Source organism: Phyllobates terribilis, unplaced genomic scaffold, assembly GCF_046119375.1.
Source record: "Phyllobates terribilis strain yellow unplaced genomic scaffold, ASM4611937v1 Scaffold_7__3_contigs__length_470593459, whole genome shotgun sequence".
Lineage (NCBI taxonomy): Eukaryota > Metazoa > Chordata > Amphibia > Anura > Dendrobatidae > Phyllobates > Phyllobates terribilis.
The window spans coordinates 80434844-80455459 of NW_027362767.1; the positions used below are offsets into that span (position 1 = coordinate 80434844).

General features: G+C 43.9%; 1 protein-coding gene across 2 annotated transcripts in view; it reads right to left on the reverse strand.

Annotated features, from left to right (window-relative positions):
• Window positions 1-16784, reverse strand: part of RBM25 (RNA binding motif protein 25) — a 36921-nt gene extending 20137 nt beyond the window's left edge. Inside the window, exons 1-8 of one of the 2 annotated variants that reach the window (XM_073638873.1) lie at window positions 16577-16784; window positions 10448-10562; window positions 8251-8300; window positions 7831-7998; window positions 7642-7699; window positions 2327-2487; window positions 1889-2077; window positions 807-893 (exon numbers count right to left, since the gene is read on the reverse strand). In XM_073638873.1, the coding sequence (XP_073494974.1) occupies window positions 807-893; window positions 1889-2077; window positions 2327-2487; window positions 7642-7699; window positions 7831-7998; window positions 8251-8300; window positions 10448-10547 (813 nt within the window). In that variant the 5' untranslated portion in view covers window positions 10548-10562; window positions 16577-16784. Of the gene's footprint in view, window positions 1-806; window positions 894-1888; window positions 2078-2326; window positions 2488-7632; window positions 7700-7830; window positions 7999-8250; window positions 8301-10447; window positions 10563-16576 lie in introns of both variants that reach the window. The other variant, XM_073638872.1, reaches the window with a different exon arrangement.
• Between the last annotated feature and the right edge of the window lie 3832 nt (window positions 16785-20616).

Consider the following 20616-nt stretch of genomic DNA (forward strand, 5'->3'; position numbering starts at 1 on the left):
GGAAGCATACATACACAGTTGTGCAGAAGGTTTACACACCTTCAGTGTTCCCATAATAAAGCAGATTAGATTAATATAAAAACTTCTAAAGCATAAAATACTGGCCTGGAGTGAAAGTATTCACTTACAGAAGATCAATAAAAAAAATATACAGTGCATTAGAGAGGCACCCCTTACAGAAAATAATGAAGAAATAGCTTAATAACCAAGCCAGTTGCCGCTTTGCACATTTTTAGTTCAGAGGGGGTATCCGAAAAATATAGTAAAAAAAACAGGAGCTCATACTTACATTTCTTATTCCATGTTACTTTCCAAGCTGAGTTTCATCTTGCATTAGTCACCATATGATCTCTATCATAATGGTGGGGGTCAATGAATAGATTAGCTTTATAGGGAATTTACAAATCTTCCATGCATCTTAACTGTGGCACATTTGGAAACCACTGATCTATTTTGATTTTTTTTTTTTTTTTTTTTTTAAATAAAAGCATGTAGAAAGCTTTTTATACTAATTTAGCACTTAAAGTGTGATGTTGGTAAAGTATATGGTGGTGACGTGGTTACAAATAATTTAATGCAGTTAGTTGTTTTTTTGGGGGGTTGCTGAGAACACAACTGACAGCAACAGTGCATTACAATGGTTAATGCCAATCACTATTTAGGAAAGATACACAATGCTGAATTTCACTGTCTACATTCATCTTCTTTGAAATATTAGGCATGAAGCCTGTGTAAAAAAACAACTATGGGGCTCTGAAAATTGTAAGGAGCAGGATTTATCAGAAAGAAGAGAAAAGAAACGTTACCTTGTGTGTATCTCTGAATTTACTGATCTCGCGTGATATCAGGTCTCTCTTGTCGTCTTCCATTTCTATGGCGTTTATGTCTTCTTGCTATAAAGAAAGACATAGAATTTAAGGACTGAAGATGTCTTGTTTCTATTTATTTTACTCACTTCTATAGCACCATTAATTCCACAGCGCTTCACAGGTAAAATTGGCCTTGTCCCCATTGGGGTTCACAATCTAAATTCCCTATCATGATGTCTTTGGAGTGTGGGAGGAAATCCCCGCAAACACGGGGAGAACATACAAACTCCTGGCAGGTGTTGTCCTTGGTGGGATTTTCAATGGGATGATAATTAGGCTAGGACTACACAGTAACGGACCAAACACTGCCGTATTGAGATGCCCCACAAATTGCAAGAAATCCAGCAGGTTTTGGAAATCTATTTCTCTCAGCCGTCATTGGGGAGGACACAGCTGTCCCCCAATGAAGCTACTGGACTTGTGATACAAAGATTTTTGGTACTCGCCGTCAAAAATCTATTTCTCATAGCAGTCATTGGGGAGGACACAGCAGTCCCCCAAGGAAGCGACCAAGAAGTATAACCAGAATCACATTCATTGTACCATTGCATCACTGTGAACTTTGGACATGTGGCCAAAGTAGTCATAAAGCCCTAAGCCTTAAAGGGATGGCCTTCTCTTAATTAGCTTAAGTTGCAAAGTGCTTGTAAAAAACAAGCAATTTTGCAATTTATTATTAAAAATCCTTTCCAATTTCAAGAACATAGGGAGATTTAATTTTGTGGTTTACTGCTCATTGACTAGGTTAGGGGCCACTGCTGCGGTCTTTTAGGTGCCTGGTCTTCTAGGCAAGGAGTGCACTGCTTACAAGCTCTCCATCTGCTGAAGAGCTTGTAAGCACTACTCTGAAAATGGCCAGACGGCTGGAGAGCACTCTTTTTCTGCGAATATGCTACGACAAAGCTGCCTCTGGTTGTAGTATGCAAGAAAACGCAGTTTGGGGCCAATGAGGCAAACACACAACTGGTCCATCCAGTCAATGACTTTAGTGTAACTAGAGCAAACGATAGTCTACTTACTGACAATTCTTCCTTTTTATCTTTTCTTTTCTTTTTTGGGTGTGAATCAGAATCCAGAGATGGAGCGTTCAGCTCACTGGAATACTCTTTTATTAACACATCAATTGCACTTCTAAATATAGCATCACGTCTTTTTGTTTCTTCATCAAGGTCATCCTCTTCATCGCCAGTTGGTTCAGGGCGGGCATTCTAGAAAAATAATTGACAAAGCTAAGTTTGTTTCTTGACCTCCTAGAAGGCAGCAACTATTGGCCATCTCCACATAACAGAAAATATATACAGGACTGAATATACAACACTTTCCAAGCAGGGAAACTTCCTTCTTCGGTTCACACTCAGGAATTTTTTCACACCAAATTTTTACATAGTCTCCATGACTTATGTGGAAAGTCAGAAATGAATACAATAAAGGCACCCCTCACTTTTTATGCTGCTCACCCCATTAGAAGACCTCCTGCTTGCTTTCCAGTCATCCAGTTGAGCTTTTGTCTTAGCGTCTACTTTAACAAGTAGTTTCTTTTCGCCAATCTGTAAGTCATGGAGTAACCGCAGTGCTCGGAGGGTAGATTCAGGCTCTTTATACTCACAAAACCCAAAAGCTGTATGGGAAAACAAGAAAATAAGAGGGAAATTATTACGGTCGTAAAAAAGATATTTCTTATATTCAGTCAATGTGAAATGCTATATGTATAGCAGGGCGGCAGAAGGATAAGAAACTGTAATTACCAACATACAGTATATCACAAAAGTGAGTACACTCACATTTTTGTATTTTTTTTTTTTTCTTTTCATGGGACAAAACTTAACTTATGTCACTTTGATACAATGTAAAGTAGTCAGTGTACAGCTTGCATTAACAGTGTAAATTTGGTGTGCCCTCTAAATATCTCACACAGCCATTAATGTCTAAACCGCTGGCAACATAAATGAGTACACCCCTAAGTGAAAATGGGCAAATTGTGCCCCAAGTGTCAATATTTTGTGCGGCCACCATTATTTTCAAGCACTGCCTTAACTCTTGAGCATGGAGTTCACTAGAGCTTCAACAGGGGCTGCCATTTTTATTTGCTAGTTTATAAGTATATGAGCACAACACATACTCATTGCAAATATGTGCGTCTGACGACATCTCCTACACTGTGGCTGCATCAGATGTGAACTGGGCACCCTACCTGGGCTACCTAGTGCAGAGCTGTGGTCTGAGCTACAATTTCCCTATCACCACCCAACCCAGTGTTCAGCGGCGGTGACAGGAGTCACCACAGTGTTCAGAGCACAGCAGTGAAATCTGCTCAACGCAACGCCTCAGTCAAACATACGTGAAGCATGGATATCTGAATGAGGCTTGACTTCTGCATCTGCAAAGCCCTACCAGGTCCGGGGCGGTGACTTCATCCAACGAAGGGTACTTGTCAAAGGATGAAATCACCGTTGCAGCGCTGGTACCCAATTCTGTGCTCACTGGTAAATACTGTAATCCGAGTGCTGCAATGACATGACAGCTTTGCTCAGATCACAGTGCCAGTCCTCAGAGCTATGTATCTAATCTTATATGAGAGCTGTGAATCCTATTGTGTGTGATACTGTCTGCTGAACTGCATAATTATTGTAACCTGAAGGCTGCAGCCACCCTGATATCACAGCTCTGCTCAGATCGATAAAAACCAATCAGCATCGCCAATTAACAGAATCAGCACTGCCAGCAATTCTTGGCGACACGGCCTACATCTCGGTATTGCAATGCATGCGTGTGTGAGATAGAAGAAGAGAGGCATCAGACACATGCGAGCAGATCCTGACCACATTAACTGCAGGCGTAATGTTGAGCTAGCTATACACTAGGTTTTCATGGCTAATGTCAGCAGCTGCTCCCCCTAGTGTTTAAAAATTGAAAGTATCTAAACTTTTTTTTCTATCGCTTCATTAGGGGACATGGGAAACCATGGGAGTATGCTGCTGCCACAAAGCACAAAAAAAAGTTGGCTCCTCCCCGACAGTGTACACCCCACGACTGGAACCAAATTAATCAGTTTTAGCTTAGTGTCAAGTAGGAGGCCCATTTCTAACTTAGGTTTTCTAACGATTTCCCTTTTTCTTTCAGAAATGGGTTGTGAAGGCAACAGAGTGGAGTTGTGTCACTACTGTATCTTCTCTGGTCTACGACTCAGGATCCTAACCATGTAACACAGCAAGAGTGTTTGGGGCTCCCCAGCTGACGGTCCTTGCCACCATACCCCTGCCCATTTGCCCCCCCCCCCCCCAGTGCCAGGAGGAAAGACTGACCTGTTACCATCCAGCTGCCCCACACAGACATTGTCCAGGACATCTGATGACCATTTTCCATCATTGTTATGCGAAGGATTCTGGGATCTTCAGGACAGGTATTTTTTAAATCACCATGCAGTAAGGGGTGCTGGAAAACAGTTTTTCTCCATATTCACTCCTTGTGTAACCCCCTCAAAGACCAGCTGCGCTTCCTGCGCCACCCTGGTTCTCTTCGGCACCCCCACTTTAAAGCTTAGTCCCCTTTCACTAGGGCTTTCTCGGATGGCCAGACCACGCCCCAACACCCCGGCCAATCGCATGCTCCAGCTGTCTCGCACCCCTTTACCAACACGGCTCCCACTGACTCACCGCACTGGATCACTGAGCCACTGTTCCCAGCTGTTCTCCAGGGTCACAGGCTTCAGCACCTGCATAAGCTGTCACCTGGGGGCAGCCCTCCATCCCCAGCAATGCTCTCTCTGGCGCTTTTCTTCTCCTCTATGCCTAACTCCAGTGAGTCGCTTGTTCTTCCTATAACAGGAAGTTTCCCGCTGGTCAGACCTCATTCCTCTGCCCGGATTGCAGTCCATCCACAATGATATCTCCCCCAGGAGCACCCCACAGCCCACAATTAGAGCCCAAACTTAAGGGTATTGTCCTTTCGCCCAGCCTTGGGACTGCTTTTGGACGTTCCATGGGTTTTCTGTGCCCCCCAATGAAGCCATAGAGAAAAGAAGATCCTCTCTCTTGGAGCATTCACTGGAGGATACAGCATCCGCCCTTGTGTAACATTGTGTTGGCTCTGCTATGTTGTTTTCAGCTATGTTCTTGCCTTTCTATTGCTTCTCCTACTGCTTTTTCACTAATTTATTAAGTTTGTGCCAGTCGGTGGGGTTTACTCTACTGGGGAGGACGTAACTTTTTTTGCATGTCAGCCTCCTAGTGGCAGCAGCACAAACCCATTGTTTTTTTTGCGTTTTCATAAGGGTAACAGGAGAAATTCTCCTGAGTAAGCCTATACCCCATATGTGGGGGGAAACCACTGTTTGAGTGCAAGGAAGGGTTGAGAAGGGAAGGAGCACTGTGTGACTTGTTGAACACAAAACTGGCTGGAATCAAGAGCGGCCGCCATGTCGCGTTTGGGGAGCCCCTGATGTGCCTAAACAGTGGAAACACCCCACAAGTGACCCCATTTTGGAAACTAGACCCCTCAAGGATTTTATCAAGGGGTAGAGTGAGCATTTTGAACCCAGAGGTACGACAGAGTATTTGATAACATTAAGTCATCATATTGAATGAGTTGTCATTAGTCTTGAGCGCGGGTGCTCGCTACTTGAGTTTGCATCGGGTACTCGGGTATGCACCAAGTATCGCGGGTGCTCAAGTGACATGTTCGAGTCCCCGCCCGCATGTTTCACGGTTATTAGACACCCCAAAAAAAACATGCGAGGATCGCTCGTGCATGGCAAGCAATCCCCGCGAGTTTTTTTTGACTGTATAACAACTGCAAAACACATGGGGCGGAGACTAGAGCATGTCACTCGAGCACCCGCTATACTTGGTGCATACCCGATGCAAACGCAAGTAGCGAGCACTTGCGCTCAACACTAGCCGCCATATTGTCGTCATTTTTTCTTTCTTTACCTTTCAAAAAAATCCCAACCCTAGCATTTATTTTTACACCATTCCTCGTGATTAGACGACTTTATTCTTCGGGTCGGTGTTATTACAGCGATAGCAGATTCATATTGGGTTTTTATGACTGACAGCTGTCACACACTAAAAACCTTTTCTTTTTTTTTGCAAAGACTAGTTTTTGCATCGTCATATTTTGAGAGCTACAATTTTTCCATATCTCGGCCGACAGTCATGTGATGGCTTGTCTTTTGCGGGACAAGTTGACGTTTTTATCGAGTACCATTTTCACTAACGTGACATTTTTTGATCGCTTTCTATTCCGATTTTTGGGGAGGCAGAACAAACACCAACAATACCGGTATTGTTTTTTTTTTTTATGCTGTTCTGCGTGTCGTAAAATTGATAAGGCAGCTTGACAAAAACATGTAAAATAACAAAGAAAGAAACATAACCTGGAATAAAAACAATGCATAGAAACACTGCAGTAAGTAAATGAAATAGAAGCACATGTAAAAAAAAAAAAAAAAAAAAAAAAAAAAAAAAAAACATAGGATACAAAACAGTCAGTAACAGTACGTTTACAGCGGTACCACATTTACATTTTTTTTTTTTATGTTTCGGCGCTTTTACACAAACTATTTTATAGAAAAAATAATTTTTTTGTATCGCTTTATTCTGAGAGCTATAATTTTATTTTTAGGCTGATGGAGCAGAATGGCAGCTTGTTTTTTGTGGGACAAGATGACGCTTTCAGCAGTACCATTTTTATTTACATTCGTCTTTTTGATAGCGTTTTATTGCATGGATATGATAAAGCATCATTTTTTGCTTTGTTTTTTTTTTCACTTTTAAACTTTGTCCCACTATGGGACTTTCACTTTTTGCAGCCTGATCGGCTGTATAGCATAGGGAGCAGTAGCTCCCTATGCTATGCAGCCTGTCAGCGCTGCAAAGGGAGAAGTTACTTTGGTCATGCACTGCGCATGATCAAAGTAACTTCCTGCTGTCTGGTGACCCAGATGTTGTCATGATGACATCGGGACACCATGACACCCGGGAGCCGCCGCAGACATCATGGGACGCCGAAGAAAAGGTAAGTATTGGCGCTTACATCCCCTTGCCCCCGCAATGCTGCGATCGACTTAGATAACAGCATTTCTGGGATTAATGTGCCGACGGCGATCGCCCTGCACCGCTTGTGTGCGGGCGTGATCGTATCACGCAAAATAGTACGTAGCTGTTCCACTAGGGCCAGGGCGCATTTACATACTACTACTGACATTGTCATAAAGGGGTTAATACTTTACATTTTTACAATTGAAAGAAAAAAAAATGATGACATTCTCTTTAAAGGTTATATTAAATGTGCAAAAAAATATTTTTTTTATCCTTAAAATATAACTGCACTTTCACTTTTCGGAATAAGCAGTCGTGTCTACATGAGGAATAACTGTTTCTGACCATTATATAGATGCATTTTTTTGCAGTTTTGCCCCCTCCCCCTTATGCACTAGAAAGTTTAGCTATGTCTCTTTCCACTTTTGGGTCTCTTCTCTTCCTTGTCACAATAAACCTTTTATAGCAGCAGATGCAATTTGGATGTTCTCTGTAGTCAGATTTACAGACCAATTTGAGCCGTAGTTATGTATGAATGATCAGGGTAGAAGACAAAAGTGACTGAAGTGAGGAAAGAAGCATTTTTCTCTAATAAGAAATTACAAAGTTTCTTATCTTTACTTGGACTGCTGATGTACGTGGGGGAAAAAAAATAAAAGTGCAGTTATTAACTAAAGTGCAACTATAATATTAATATAGAGAAAAATTGGAAAAGTTTTACATACCGCACTTACCTTGAAGCTTCCCAGAAGCCCCTTGCACTCTTTTCCAGCTCAATACTAAACCACATTTCTATAGACACGGGGGGGGAGGAAAAGATAGTATTTATAATGGTAAAATATCCTGACAATTATATAGATTGCAATTCACTATTATAATGGCATGAGCTCAAATTAACCAGAACTGGGGAAAAAAATACTTACGGCTAGTAGCTGCCGGATAAGCATGTCAGAGGCCTTTTCTGAAATATTTCCTACAAAAACAGTAGTTGTTGGACCACTATTCTCATCATTTTCCTTATTTTTCATACACATTAAATCTTTCCTAGGGCCCATGTGTTTCCCGACCATAGGTACAGTTGGCAACAAAACCTTGAGTTTGAAAAAAAAAACAAGTTAGAACCAAAACTTTAACTTCTGAAATGAGCAGAAAAAGATATTTCACTTGTTATCTGAATCCTCTATCGCACAAAGGGAGTAAAAAATAAAGGAAAATGTCATTTTTCACACAAATGTACTATAGGATTTGCATTTTTATTGTGATAGCTATAGAAGAAGCAGTTACGAAATATTTGTGGATCCATAAAACCCATTAAATCATTGTCATACACAAAGTAAACTTACGGTCGGTCCTGGAGCCATTAAACCCATTGGTACAGGAATCATTTGTGTTCCTGCAAAATAAATGCCATAAAATTAACTTTAAGGGTACATAAAAGTTATGTATTAACAAATAAGGAGCAACCCAATATGGATAGACGACATGCACAAGATGAGTATTAGTTGCCAACTTCCCACATGGATTTTCTAGTGGGATCTAACAAATCGCATTTACACGCTGCAGAGAATATCGGCAAGTGAACTGACATCTGGCGCCAGTTTTTCAGATTTTATATTGTCCTCATCTATGCAATGGTCAGGAGGAAGTCAGCAGCAAATCCACAATAAACTCATGGCAAAACCCACATGTAACACGGACATTTTGCAGTGAATTTTCATTGATTTATCTGTGGAATTCACTGCATCTAGTCCTACTGGTCAGAAAAAAAAAGAGAACGGTCTGGTATAAAGGTTAATAAACTTCATTAACAATAAGTAAAAATTAGATTTACTTTAAATACTGTGAAATAGTTAGAGAAAAACAAGCTTATTTCTAGTACAATGAGATCCCACCATAAAAGAAATGGTACACCCTTTCTAACCCCTTCCCAACATGGTGATTTTTCAATTTGGCACCTTTTTCCCCCTTTCTTTCCAACATTATCATTTTTTTTGTAAAACGCCACCTTACTGAGAACTTTTTTTTTTGCACAATGAGTTGTAGTTTTGAAGGACAATATTCATTTTACCATATAAATGTATTGAAAAAACACGGAAGAAAAGTCCGAGCACAGTGAAATTGCGCAAAGATGAAATATCTTTTTGAAGGGGGTTTGTTTTTAAGGCGTTCATTGTGGGGTAAAAATTACTTCTCCAGGTCAGTATGATTACAGCGGTTCTAAACATATACAGTTTGGGTATTTTTGGGCGGGAAGGAATTTAATGTCATGAAAAAAAAAAAAAAAATGTATGAAGAAAATTAATTTTATTTATTTATTTTTTTAATTTGCTTGTGTCGTGTTTTTCCCCCTCCAAGAACTGTAATGTTTTTAATTTTCAGTTAAATGAGCTGTGAGGTCTTAGTTTTTACGGGCAAGATGACTTTTTTTTATTGATACCACTTGAGGGAGATGCGACATTTTAATCGCTTATTGAATTATTTTGGGGTGACAAAAAAAAATAAATTTCTCTCTCTCTCTTAACGGTGTTTACTGATCGGGTTTAAGAATTGTAGACTTTGATAAGACAAGACTTACAGATGGGGCAATACCAAATATATTTATTTATGAATGGGAATAAAGGGTGGGGATTTAAATGTATTTAATTTATTTTTTTTAGTCCTACAATCATCCGATCTCTTATATTATACTGCAAAATCACAGTATTTCAGTGCATAGTGAAAATCCTGGTCTCCCAAAAAGCCCAGTCACAGTCATCTTCACAAGAGCAACATAATGGCAGGCATGGGGTACTTCAACAGACCCCGCCCCACACCTGCTATAGCAACCCATTGGGGCCATGTAATCACGTTGTGCCGCGTGCTTTCATTGACATGATTGGAGATGGACAGCGGCTCAACTAGCTGCTGTTATTCAGCCAGCATCGGCCTCTAACAGCCGGTGTCTGCCGGGTTTGATGCAGGCTCAGTTCCTGAACTTGCATCGAAGAAGGGGACCCAACATTGGATGTACCAGTATGTCCAAAGTCAGGAAGGGATTAAGTACCCGATCTGGAGTTAAAGAGGTTGTCCACTACTTTTTGATTAATTACTAATCATTAGGATAGGTCATCAATTTCTGATCGGCCAGGGTCCAACACCAGGCACACCCGCCGATCAGTTGTTATCGGTGTCGGCCGGATGTTCTCAATTGCTGAGCTGCTCTACTTGCATGTGCAGTACCCTGGGGCAGCCACTAAAAGACGGAGCAGCTCAGCAAGTGGATACATTTAGCCGGTGACCATGATAACAGCTGATGGGGGTGCTGGTTGTCGATCCCCGGCTGATCAGGCATTGATGACCTATCCTAAAGATAGGCCATCAATGTAAAAGTAGTGGACAAACTCTTTAAGTAAACTAATGGTATTGTCTAGTATACCCTGGACAATCGTTTGCTCGAATTTCACAGTTTTGTCCCCAGTGGGTATAATTTTCTTTTGGCTCCCAGTAGATACGGTGTTCTCAGTTTTCTACCCGTACACCCATCATAAAATTGTCACTTACCAGGAGGGGGAGGAAAACCTGGAAACTGTGGTGGAGGCATACCAGGAGGGAGAGTTGGAATCCCCATAGGGGGACGGTTAAGATGCGGTGGATACGACATATGTACAGTAGCAACCTGTTGAATAAATTAAAAAAAAAAATTGGTTAAACCGAAAATTAGCAACCACAAAAAAAATATGGGTCTGAGTAATGTCTCTACCCATAAAAAACGTAACGGTTCAATTTTTGAATTACACATCTTATATCTAGTAGTAAGGAGAAAGAATACCGAGGCATCATTCACTCATATTCCCAAGTTTTGGCTAGTATTTTGCAGACTACTATGAAGCTCTCATGTTTTGGACCCGGCTTAGGTTTGGGCTTATGATGCAAAGCGCAGAATACGCAAGAATGATTGAGGCCCATCATCAATACCTAATTCACCCCTTCTCCCGCCAATCATTATTAATATTACAGGAAAAACATGAAAGCATTGGGGCTTCCTAGCAGAACTCGCTCTCTTGTTCCCGTGGGTAATAAGCACAAGGATCAGAAATAAGAAGAGCAAATATGAAGTTTGACCCAATATGTAAAGCTTACTAGAGTCCTGATTATGCTAGAAAAAAATCTGGTTTATACATTTCCCCTGCAAAAATAAATCCCTGACCCATTACTGTTCTGACAAATTGTTGGATGAAGTGGTTTATGGTGACATGTAAAGTAAGCATCAAGTCGGTGACTTTCTTTCGTTTATCTTTATGCACCAGGTCCTTTTTCAACACATACGCCAAACATAAAAGGAAAAGTTATGAATATGGCCTCCTTAGGAGCAGTAATGCAAAGTTTTCTGCGACAACCAGCAATCTAGAACAGACACCACATGGACCAGCTGTAGCCAATGTGCTAGAGTTCATAGATGTATCTCCACTCGGACTGATGGTGCCACAATTCACTGCAGCCAACACAACACCGCCACAGGGCACTGCTAGAGTTATATGTCAATGCTTGCCTGGCAAATATGTCTCTCTCTTACAGCCCATTAAAGAGGCACTTTCATGTTGTAGCTTTATTTAAACAACTTAGATAACCCATCTAAAGGGATATTCCTTACAATCTTACATTAGTAACATGTTATAACTTTATGACTGCAGGGCATCCAAACTCAGGAACCCCCACCGATTCTGTGAATGAAGCTTTCCCTGCAGAGCAGCGCTCTTGGACCCCCCTCCTGGACACGGCAAAAGGCTACTTTTATTTGACCGGGGCTGCAGATTCACACAGCCGCCCATTGCAGAGAGAAAAATAGTGAAGGGGAAGAAGTACAAAATCAAAACTTGGCCAGCCGAAGAGCCCTGACCTCAACACCATCCAACATGTCTGAGATGAACTAGAATGGAGTCCATCTCGCTCATCAGTGTCTGACCTCACAAATACTTTTTTGGCTGAAAAATTCCAAAATCTTGTTAGAAAGCCTTCTCTGAGGAGTGAAAGCTGTTATATCTGTAAAGGGATTGGGGGAAATGACATAGTAATACCTATGGAAATAGAATGGGATGTCATAAAAGCTCCTGTAGGTGTAATGTTTATTTATGAGCACCAATACTTTTCTCTATGCAGTGTAACTAACCACTCAGCAATCTGTGCTCCTGTAATGCAATTGTCACAAGATACCCAACAGTGTCCGATACTCGCCATTATCATGTAATAATGGATTTTAAGTATCTGGTCTCTAAGCTATAACCTCTTCTCTGAAGAAATTATCCTAGCTCCTCAAAATGACGATTCATTAGTGCTGTTGGTCAATCCAAAAAGGTTTATAAACCTGGGTATTTAAGCAAAAGTAAGGTTTTGTCCTTCTTAGGAAAAAATATGTATGTGTGCAGAATTATTGGGCAACTTTCAGCGTGCAGAATTATGTAACTAAATGAAAACAGTCAACTTTCCAATCACAATTGTTTATTTTCAGCTGTTACGGTGAGAACAACCACCAAACTTAAAATATACAAAACTACATTTCTGACATTACAGAAAAACTATCAGTGACCAATATAGTAATATAGCCGCCCTTCTTTCCAATAACAGTTATAAGCTCCATCCTTGCAGTTTGTCTGTTTCTTCAATTATTGAAGATAAAAATTTTGGATAGCACCAACCACAGCCCCCTGACACTCCTCAGAGAGGTGACTATTTTCTTTAACCATGAATCTCCCATTTAAGAAGGGCCTACAAGTTCTCAATATGGTTTAGGCCTGGTGAGGAACGGGCCGGATCATTATTCTTTCATCCTTAAAGAAGATGTCCACTACTTTTTATTATCCTCCCAATGTATTCCCCCAGGGCCCATAAGGGTTTTTGTAAATACCTTGCGTTGCAGTTACTGCCTGTGAGCGGCACCATCACTGGCTGATCACAGGCATCACGTGACCCGCCACTGATGTCACGCCTCACTTGACGCGACATCAGTGACGCGGTCGCCGTGGATGCTGATTGGCTGTGGGCGGGGTTTCCCCACGCATCACACACAGCATCCACTGCACGCAATGGATGCCGGGTGCGAGTCGCAGGGTAACCCCGCTCACAGCCCAGCATCCACCGTGGAACGCAGAAGAGAGACCCCTGGCTGCATCTGGAACATGATGTGACATCAGCAGATGTCAGAGCCGGCTGCAGCCGGGGGTCACATTATGCATGTGAGCAGCCAGTGATAGCGCCGCTCACAGGCAGTAACTGCAATGCAAGGTAATTACAAAAACCTTTAAAGGCCCCGGGGAAATACATTAGGGGGATAATAAACAGTAGTGGACACCTCCTTTAAGGCCTTTACTGGAAGCCGAGCAGTGGAGACATCGAGCTCATATTTAATAATACCAGCCCATAGTAGTGCCCACCTCCACGTTACTGAGTAGAAGTGGAGGTTTGTGCCCATTAGTGATCCAGCCATGGGCCCACCCATCTGGTCCGTCAAGAGTCACTCTCATCTCATCAGTTCATAAAACCTATGAACAATCTGTCTTCAGATATTTCTTGGCCCAGTCTTGACAGTTCCCCTTCTGTGACTTGTGGTGGTCAGGTTCAGCCTCCTCACCTCGGCCATGTCTCTGAGCACTGAACACCTAGTACTTCTGTGTCTTGCTCAGTGGTGGTCAGGTTTAGCCTCCCTACCTCAGCCATGTCTCTGAGCACTGAACACCTTGTACTTCTGTGACTTGTGGTGGTCAGGTTCAGCCTCCTCACCTCGGCCATGTCTCTGAGCACTGAACACCTAGTACTTCTGTGTCTTGCTCAGTGGTGGTCAGGTTTAGCCTCCCTACCTCAGCCATGTCTCTGAGAACAGAACACCTTGTACTTCTGTGTCTTGCTCAGTGGTGGTCAGGTTCAGCCTCCCTACCTCAGCCATGTCTCTGAGAACAGAACACCTTGTACTTCTGTGTCTTGCTCAGTGGTGGTCAGGTTCAGCCTCCCTACCTCGGTCATGTCTCTGAGCACTGAACACCTTGTACTTCTGTGTCTTGCTCAGTGGTGGTCGGGCTCAGCCTCCTCACCTCGGACGTGTCTCTGAGCTCTGAACACCTTGTACTTCTGTGTCTTACTCAGTGGTGTTCAGGTTTAGCCCTTTCACCTTGGCCTTGTCTCTGAGCACTGAACACCTTGTACTTCTGTGTCTTGCTCAGTGGTGGTCAGGTTTAGCCCTTTCACCTTGGCCTTGTCTCTGAGCACCATGTACTTCTGGGCCTCCAGGTGGGAGGTTGCAGCTCTGGAATATGACAGCACTGGGGAATAATGGCTTCCTGGACGCTTCACATTTGATCAGTCTCAAATCTTTGGCAATTAATGTGCGTCTTTTTTCTCAACATGTTATTTTGCGACCCTGTTGACTATTTGCAACAAAACTTTTGCTAGTTCTGTAATTGCTTCAACATCTTAGCAATTTCAAAAGTGCTGCACCCTCTGTGAGAATTTTTGACTTTTCAGAGTCCGTTACATCTCTTTTTTTTGGTTCATTGTGCCTGAGGAAAACAAGCTGCCTAAGAATTCTGCACATCTTGATAAAGGGCATTCTGTCCTTAGGCCTCACCTCCCTCATTGCACATCACCTGATCTGCTCCACCCAATAAGCATTCGGGTTTATACAACACGGAGTTGGAAAATCTGAATAAAAATGATATGGTCAAAATAGTAGTCTAATAATTGTACACTGTGTATATGAATTTTGGATTGCACTAATCCTATATACATTATATTTATAAAGGTGAGGAACTTAGCGCACAGTTTGATCAAATAGTGTGAGCCCATCTACCTGTGTGAAGGGAACCTACCTCTCCTGGGTATAAACCTACACATTGAAAGGAACCAGTCACATAATTTTCCCCAACAGGTCATGTAATGTGCATCCCTATCATATTTTTGTAAAGCTGTAAAGCTAGGGTGTATAAGTAAAAAATAATCTTTATTAGTTTAATCTTTAGCCATCTTCTATGTAAATCCCTAGCTTCAAGTCAGGTTGGGTGGTGCTAGATTTCGGTTCCCACTCCTTCACCAAATAGTGACACCCTGGACTTCCCCAAAGTCACCCCACTCGCTGAGTGCGGGCATATGCACTGAAGCGGGGAAAACATACCCAGATTAATTTTTGTTCTGCACATGCTCCAGAAGTTGTACACCCAGCTTCAATGCTCATGCCCTGGAAGCCGACAGTCAGCACGTAAGCGTGGGATTTCCTCGGAGAGGGATGGGCCGTTGGGGCAAACTGCAGTGGGCAGGACTACTGGCCACGGGAGCTTGACTGAAACGATATCCAGTGTCACCCACATGTCAGGAAGTTACATAAATGGCGATTGAAGATTAAGTTTTTATTCCTCTTACTTATATACTGACTGGGGTGTTTAGCTTTAAAGAAACATATAAGGGATGCATAGTATATGACGTATATATGACGCCAAGAAATCCCTGCCTAACTGTTGATAACTCCCCGAAATCCCCACCTGTGTGTGTATTTATCATAATCAGCCCCTCCCCTGCACCTCACAGGACCCTGTGATGTGCACTGTTCTTCCTCACTTGCCTGACATGCGCAAAGTGCCGCTCACCTAGAGCGCTTTGCTTCCTCCCGGCCCAGTCTCTCTGTACACTGCGCCTCAGGTTTCTATTGCGCAGACGGGCACTGTCACTTCCCGGCGCAATAGAGGCCTGCAACGCAGTGTAGAGACGAGACGGGCCGGAAGGAAGCAAAGCGCTCTAGGTGAGCGGCACTTTGCGCATGTCAGGCAAGTGAGGAAGAACAGTGCAGGTCACAGGGTACTGTGACCTGCGGGGGGGGGGGGGGGGAGATTATGATAAATGCACACATGGGTGCGGATTTCAGGGAATAAACAACAGACAGGCAGTGATTTCTTGGCGTCTGGGGGACGACAAGCCTGTGCACAACAGAGTTTGCAGAGAAATCTGCTTTTTTTTTTTATAATCAGACCTCTACTATGGGCCATACAGGTATGTACAGTATTACTTTTCTATACCCTGTAAGGCCATAGTAGAGGTCTGATAACTCAAAGTGGTGACAGATTCCCTTAAATGGCTCAGGGGCCGCCCTGACATTACGACCCCTTTAATGGCACATGCGCAGGAGCCCTCCCCTTTAAACACCTATGGACAGGGTTGGACTGGCCCACAAGAGAACAGGAGAATCCTCCGGAGGGCCCTGGCTTCTCCTTCAGGAGAGTTCATAGCGCAAACCTTGCAGCTTATGGGGCTCCTGAGGGGGGGAGAAAGGTGGGCCCTCATTAGTAAATCCTCTGGTGTGCCCCGTGTTCTTCAGTCTGACACTGTATATGGACCATGTGTATTGCAAAAATAAATAATCCCGGCTGTTGCCCTTAGCAACCGGCCATCTCCCGGCTCTCCCCAGGCTGGATGCTGGTTGCTATGGGCAGCGGCTCTTCGGTCCTGTCCAGCAGTGTGGCCTCCACAGTGACCTCTGCTCCCGCCCGCACGTCAGACACGGGGCAGCGGGACAATGGAGGACAACGAGCTGCCATTACTTCCCGCCAGGACACAATGGCGGCCCGTGTCCCCTCATTACCAGACATGGAGATGCGGGAAGAAACTTCCCCCCCAACCACCTCACGGAGCCCGCGTGACGGCCGCCGTACTCACCCGCCCCCGCTGGGTAGGGGTCGCCGCGCTGCACGCACAGGTTATCGCTTCCTAGACGGTGAAGGAAAGCTCCGCCTGCTCCGGTGCACGCTCCGTCCGTATCCGTTCAAGAAAAAAAGGATTGCGCTCCACGACTAGGCCGCACTCACGCCGCACAGCCGCTCTCTGCGCCCAGCATGCACCGCGGCTATAGGGGGCGTGGCCTGTGCACCAAGCCAATCAGCGGCGGCGGCGGCGGATGACGTCACTCGGAGGGCCACCGTCGGGGGTCGCAGCGGCTGCCTGGCGGTCTCCTCACATGGTCCAGTGTCTCCATAGAGGCCTGTACAATGTGAGAGCAGAAGCCAAGCCGCTCCTTCTAGGGCGCTGTTCACATCTGTATCTATCATACAGCAGCACAAATCACAGCAGTGCCGGACCCGCCTGCGCTACAGACCCCCAACTGACTATAATCACATTTGGTAATGGTCGTGGTCACTTTACGGCATTATTTGTGCATGTGACAAGACCCCCTGATCGAGGGTGAAACGCAGTAGCCCTAGCATCGCATGTTTCCTGGTTGTCGCCCGTCTGTCCCGGGTGAACGAGCAAAACACTCTTACAGCGGAGAAATTCATCGTAAAAATTGTCATTTTTGGCATCAGGGAGCCGATCAGCAGTCGTTTAATGCTCACGGATCGCCCAGTAAATGGTGCTCCGGAGCAGCGCTCGCCCCGTGAATCGCCAATGTGGGACGTTTATAAAATGGTGAGAGCAGCGCTCGCCCCGTGTATCGCCAGTGTGGGACGTTTATAAAATGGTGCTCCGGAGCAGCGCTCGCCCCGTGAATCGCCAGTGTGGGACGTTTATAAAATGGTGCTCCGGAGCAGCGCTCGCCCCGTGTATCGCCAGTGTGGGACGTTTATAAAATGGTGCTCCGGAGCAGCACTCGCCCCCGTGTATCGCCAGTGTGGGACGTTTATAAAATGGTGCTCCGGAGCAGCGCTCGCCCCGTGTATCGCCAGTGTGGGAAGTTTATAAAATGGTGCTCCGGAGCAGCGCTCGCCCCGTGTATCGCTCAGTGTGGTACATTTATAAAATGGTGCTCCGGAGCAGCCCTCGCCCCCGTGTATCGCCCGATGTGGTACATTTATAAAGTGGTGCTCCAGAGCAGCGCTCGTCTCCGTGTATTGCCCAGTGTGGGATATTTATATAGTGGTGCTCCGGAGCAGCGCTCGCCGCATGTATTGCCCAGTGTGGTACATTTATAAAATGGTGCTCCGGAGCAGCGATCGCTACTGTGTATTACATTTTTTAACTTCCTTCCTACAAAACTTCAGTTTCAAATTGTCCCTAACGGTGTGACGTCCACTGCCTGCATCTGACAGGCAAAAGCAGATTGTGGATGTAGGGTCCATGAGGACTTGGCTCCAGCATCAAGGAGAAAATGTTAAAACATAACTCTTACTGTGCAATTCAAAACATGGTGAGAAAAAGCAAAAAGGATAAAAAAGATTAAGGATCCATAATCCTACGCGTTTTGGGTTAACAACCATTATTCATAGCTGTTGTAGGAAGTGTCACGGGTTTTCCGTGACAGAGAGGAGCCAGAAGACCGTGGTGTCTGATTCCTCCCACTCCTGCACTAATTCAAAGCACTTCACCATAGTATTAAACAGTGCAGGTTTCTGCTAGCAGTGCAAGGGTTAAATCTGTTCAGTTGAGAGTCTCTGGAGCTTTCCTGCTTTGATGACCTCGGCTGTTCAGTGTTGGCCACTCCCCTCTGGCAATCAGGGATTGCCAGTGTTAGTTTCATACTGCCTGGTTCTGGAGTTGGAGGTGTTGGTTGTTTGAGGAGACGTTTGGAGTGTTGTTCAGAAGACTGTTGCTTGATGTTTAGTCTGTGTGCATATCCTCTTCTACTTGTTTTTTCCTTCCCTTTATCTCCCCTGTGTTCCGCTCTGTTGTTTGTGAGTGCATATTTGTATGATCAGTATTTTCATTTATCCCTGTATGTCTTCCCTTGTTAGTCTGGTTTGTGTATTCTTATACACAACTACTCCTCACTTTCTTGGGTGGGGAAAGGGGAACGATAAGGGCTCATTCAGGAACTCCGCAAGGTACGTGGCCCCGGCGTCTTCACCATCAGAAGTAATCCGGGGAGCAGGGATAGCTAGGACACCCCTAGCTTTAGGGATAGGGAAGGAGCCACTAGCCCCGGGTTATCAAACTACAGTTACGTGACAGAAAGATATAATTAAATAGTAAAAGTAAAAGGAGTCTAATCAAAAAAGTTTGTTGTAACCAATGACAGATCAGCATGAAAAAAATAGTAGGTCCTATCTTGTGTACATTTTATCGCAAAAACTCTCAATATTAGCAACGTGAATGGGACTCCCAAAGCCCCATGCACATGTCGCAGGAAAATAAATTATTTTGCTAGTATTGGGAGAGTTTTTTTGTGATACAATTTACACAGGAAAGGAACAGGAGCGCAACAAAACTGCACTGTGTACACAGACCCTTATTGACATTCATCATTATTTTTTTCCTGCATTATTTTCTTCTTTGTTAAAATAACACATGAGCCAAATAAAAGCAAAGGAGAAAGTATTCACTGAATTAGGTGTTTCAGGCTCTTTCAGCCTTTAGTCACTATGACTAGAAGAAAATAAAGTGGTTTTTATTTGTTGATGCTGCCTTCCCCTATCTTTGAGTTTACACTATAAAATAGAAGAGGTACTGTTCGACATTTTGGTCAAAATCCGCAGGCTCGCAACCCGTGTCAAGGGACCTACCTGTCTTGCGAGTCCCTACACTAAAATTCAAATCATGATATGGATGCCTCAGTAACAGCACTGCCCAGGTGCTTTCTCTGACCTCTTTAAAAGGGATGTCCGGTCTTAGACTACAAGACTTGTACGCTGTGAGGATTCACCAGAGCAAGCTGCCATGTGATCTCAGTTATGCAATTTACATACTTCCAGCCACATTCCAACTAGTCGTGTCCAGCCTCGCTCAATACACTTGCATTGAGTGAGGCAGCGCACAACTATTCGGCATGTGGCCGCATGTATGCAGATCACATAGTTGTGGTCATGCGCCCGCCGCTCCCAGCACCAGAGAATCCTCTCAGCATGCGCGTTGTGAAGATTCACAAGCTTGCAGTCACATAGAGTGACTGCAGACTTGTAGCCTAAGCATGGACAACTCCTTTAAAGTGTTTTTTCAGGCTTAACAATTCTTTAAGCTGCCTAGGTAGTGAATAAAAAATATAAATAATGGTGAAGTATCACCATTATGCGCATTGACTGCCATCAAGTGAATGGGAGATAGAGTGCAGTACCTGGGAGTGACCACTAATTAATGTACAGCGCTGTGTTGCTGTTCCCAGCTGTTTAGTGGGGTGCTAAATACAGAGAACAGCACCTCTGACAACACAAGGCGTCTTACACAGCCCAGGCGTCTGTGCTACTGTACAATGTGTGATCTGTAAAATCCCATTTTTTTATTTTAGTTTAAGATACATTACACTATGTAGAAAATGATTGTGGTGGATAGAGAATTTCAGAAGGGAAATATTTGCCCTGAGTGTAGGACCTGGCTGTGTTTCTGTATACTCCACACACCAAGATTCCAGTTCATTAGTCCCCACAAAACCAAGAGTTCCCCTTTACTGCAAAAGTTAAATCTCTCAAAGCAGCACGTCCCCAGATACCTGACATTATTCCTCTTCCCTGAACACCACACACACCTGTACTCTGGTTTATTCCTCACCATGTGTTTTGCACATTATTTCCCCCCACAGCAGCTGTACCTCACATTCACTATCTATCAGCACTGGTCGCTCATGTATATTATAACAAACCATGCACCAAAACAATTTTGCAGCAGAGGCTTCATACTGAATAAGCATCCCAGAGAGGCCATGCCAATGCTTGGTCTGTGTCACTGTCATTTTATGACCTCTATCCTTTGTGCTTTAAAGCAATTCAGCATGATGTAGGGGCAGAGACCCTGATTCCAACGATGTGTCACTTACTGGTCTGCTTGGTGCAGTT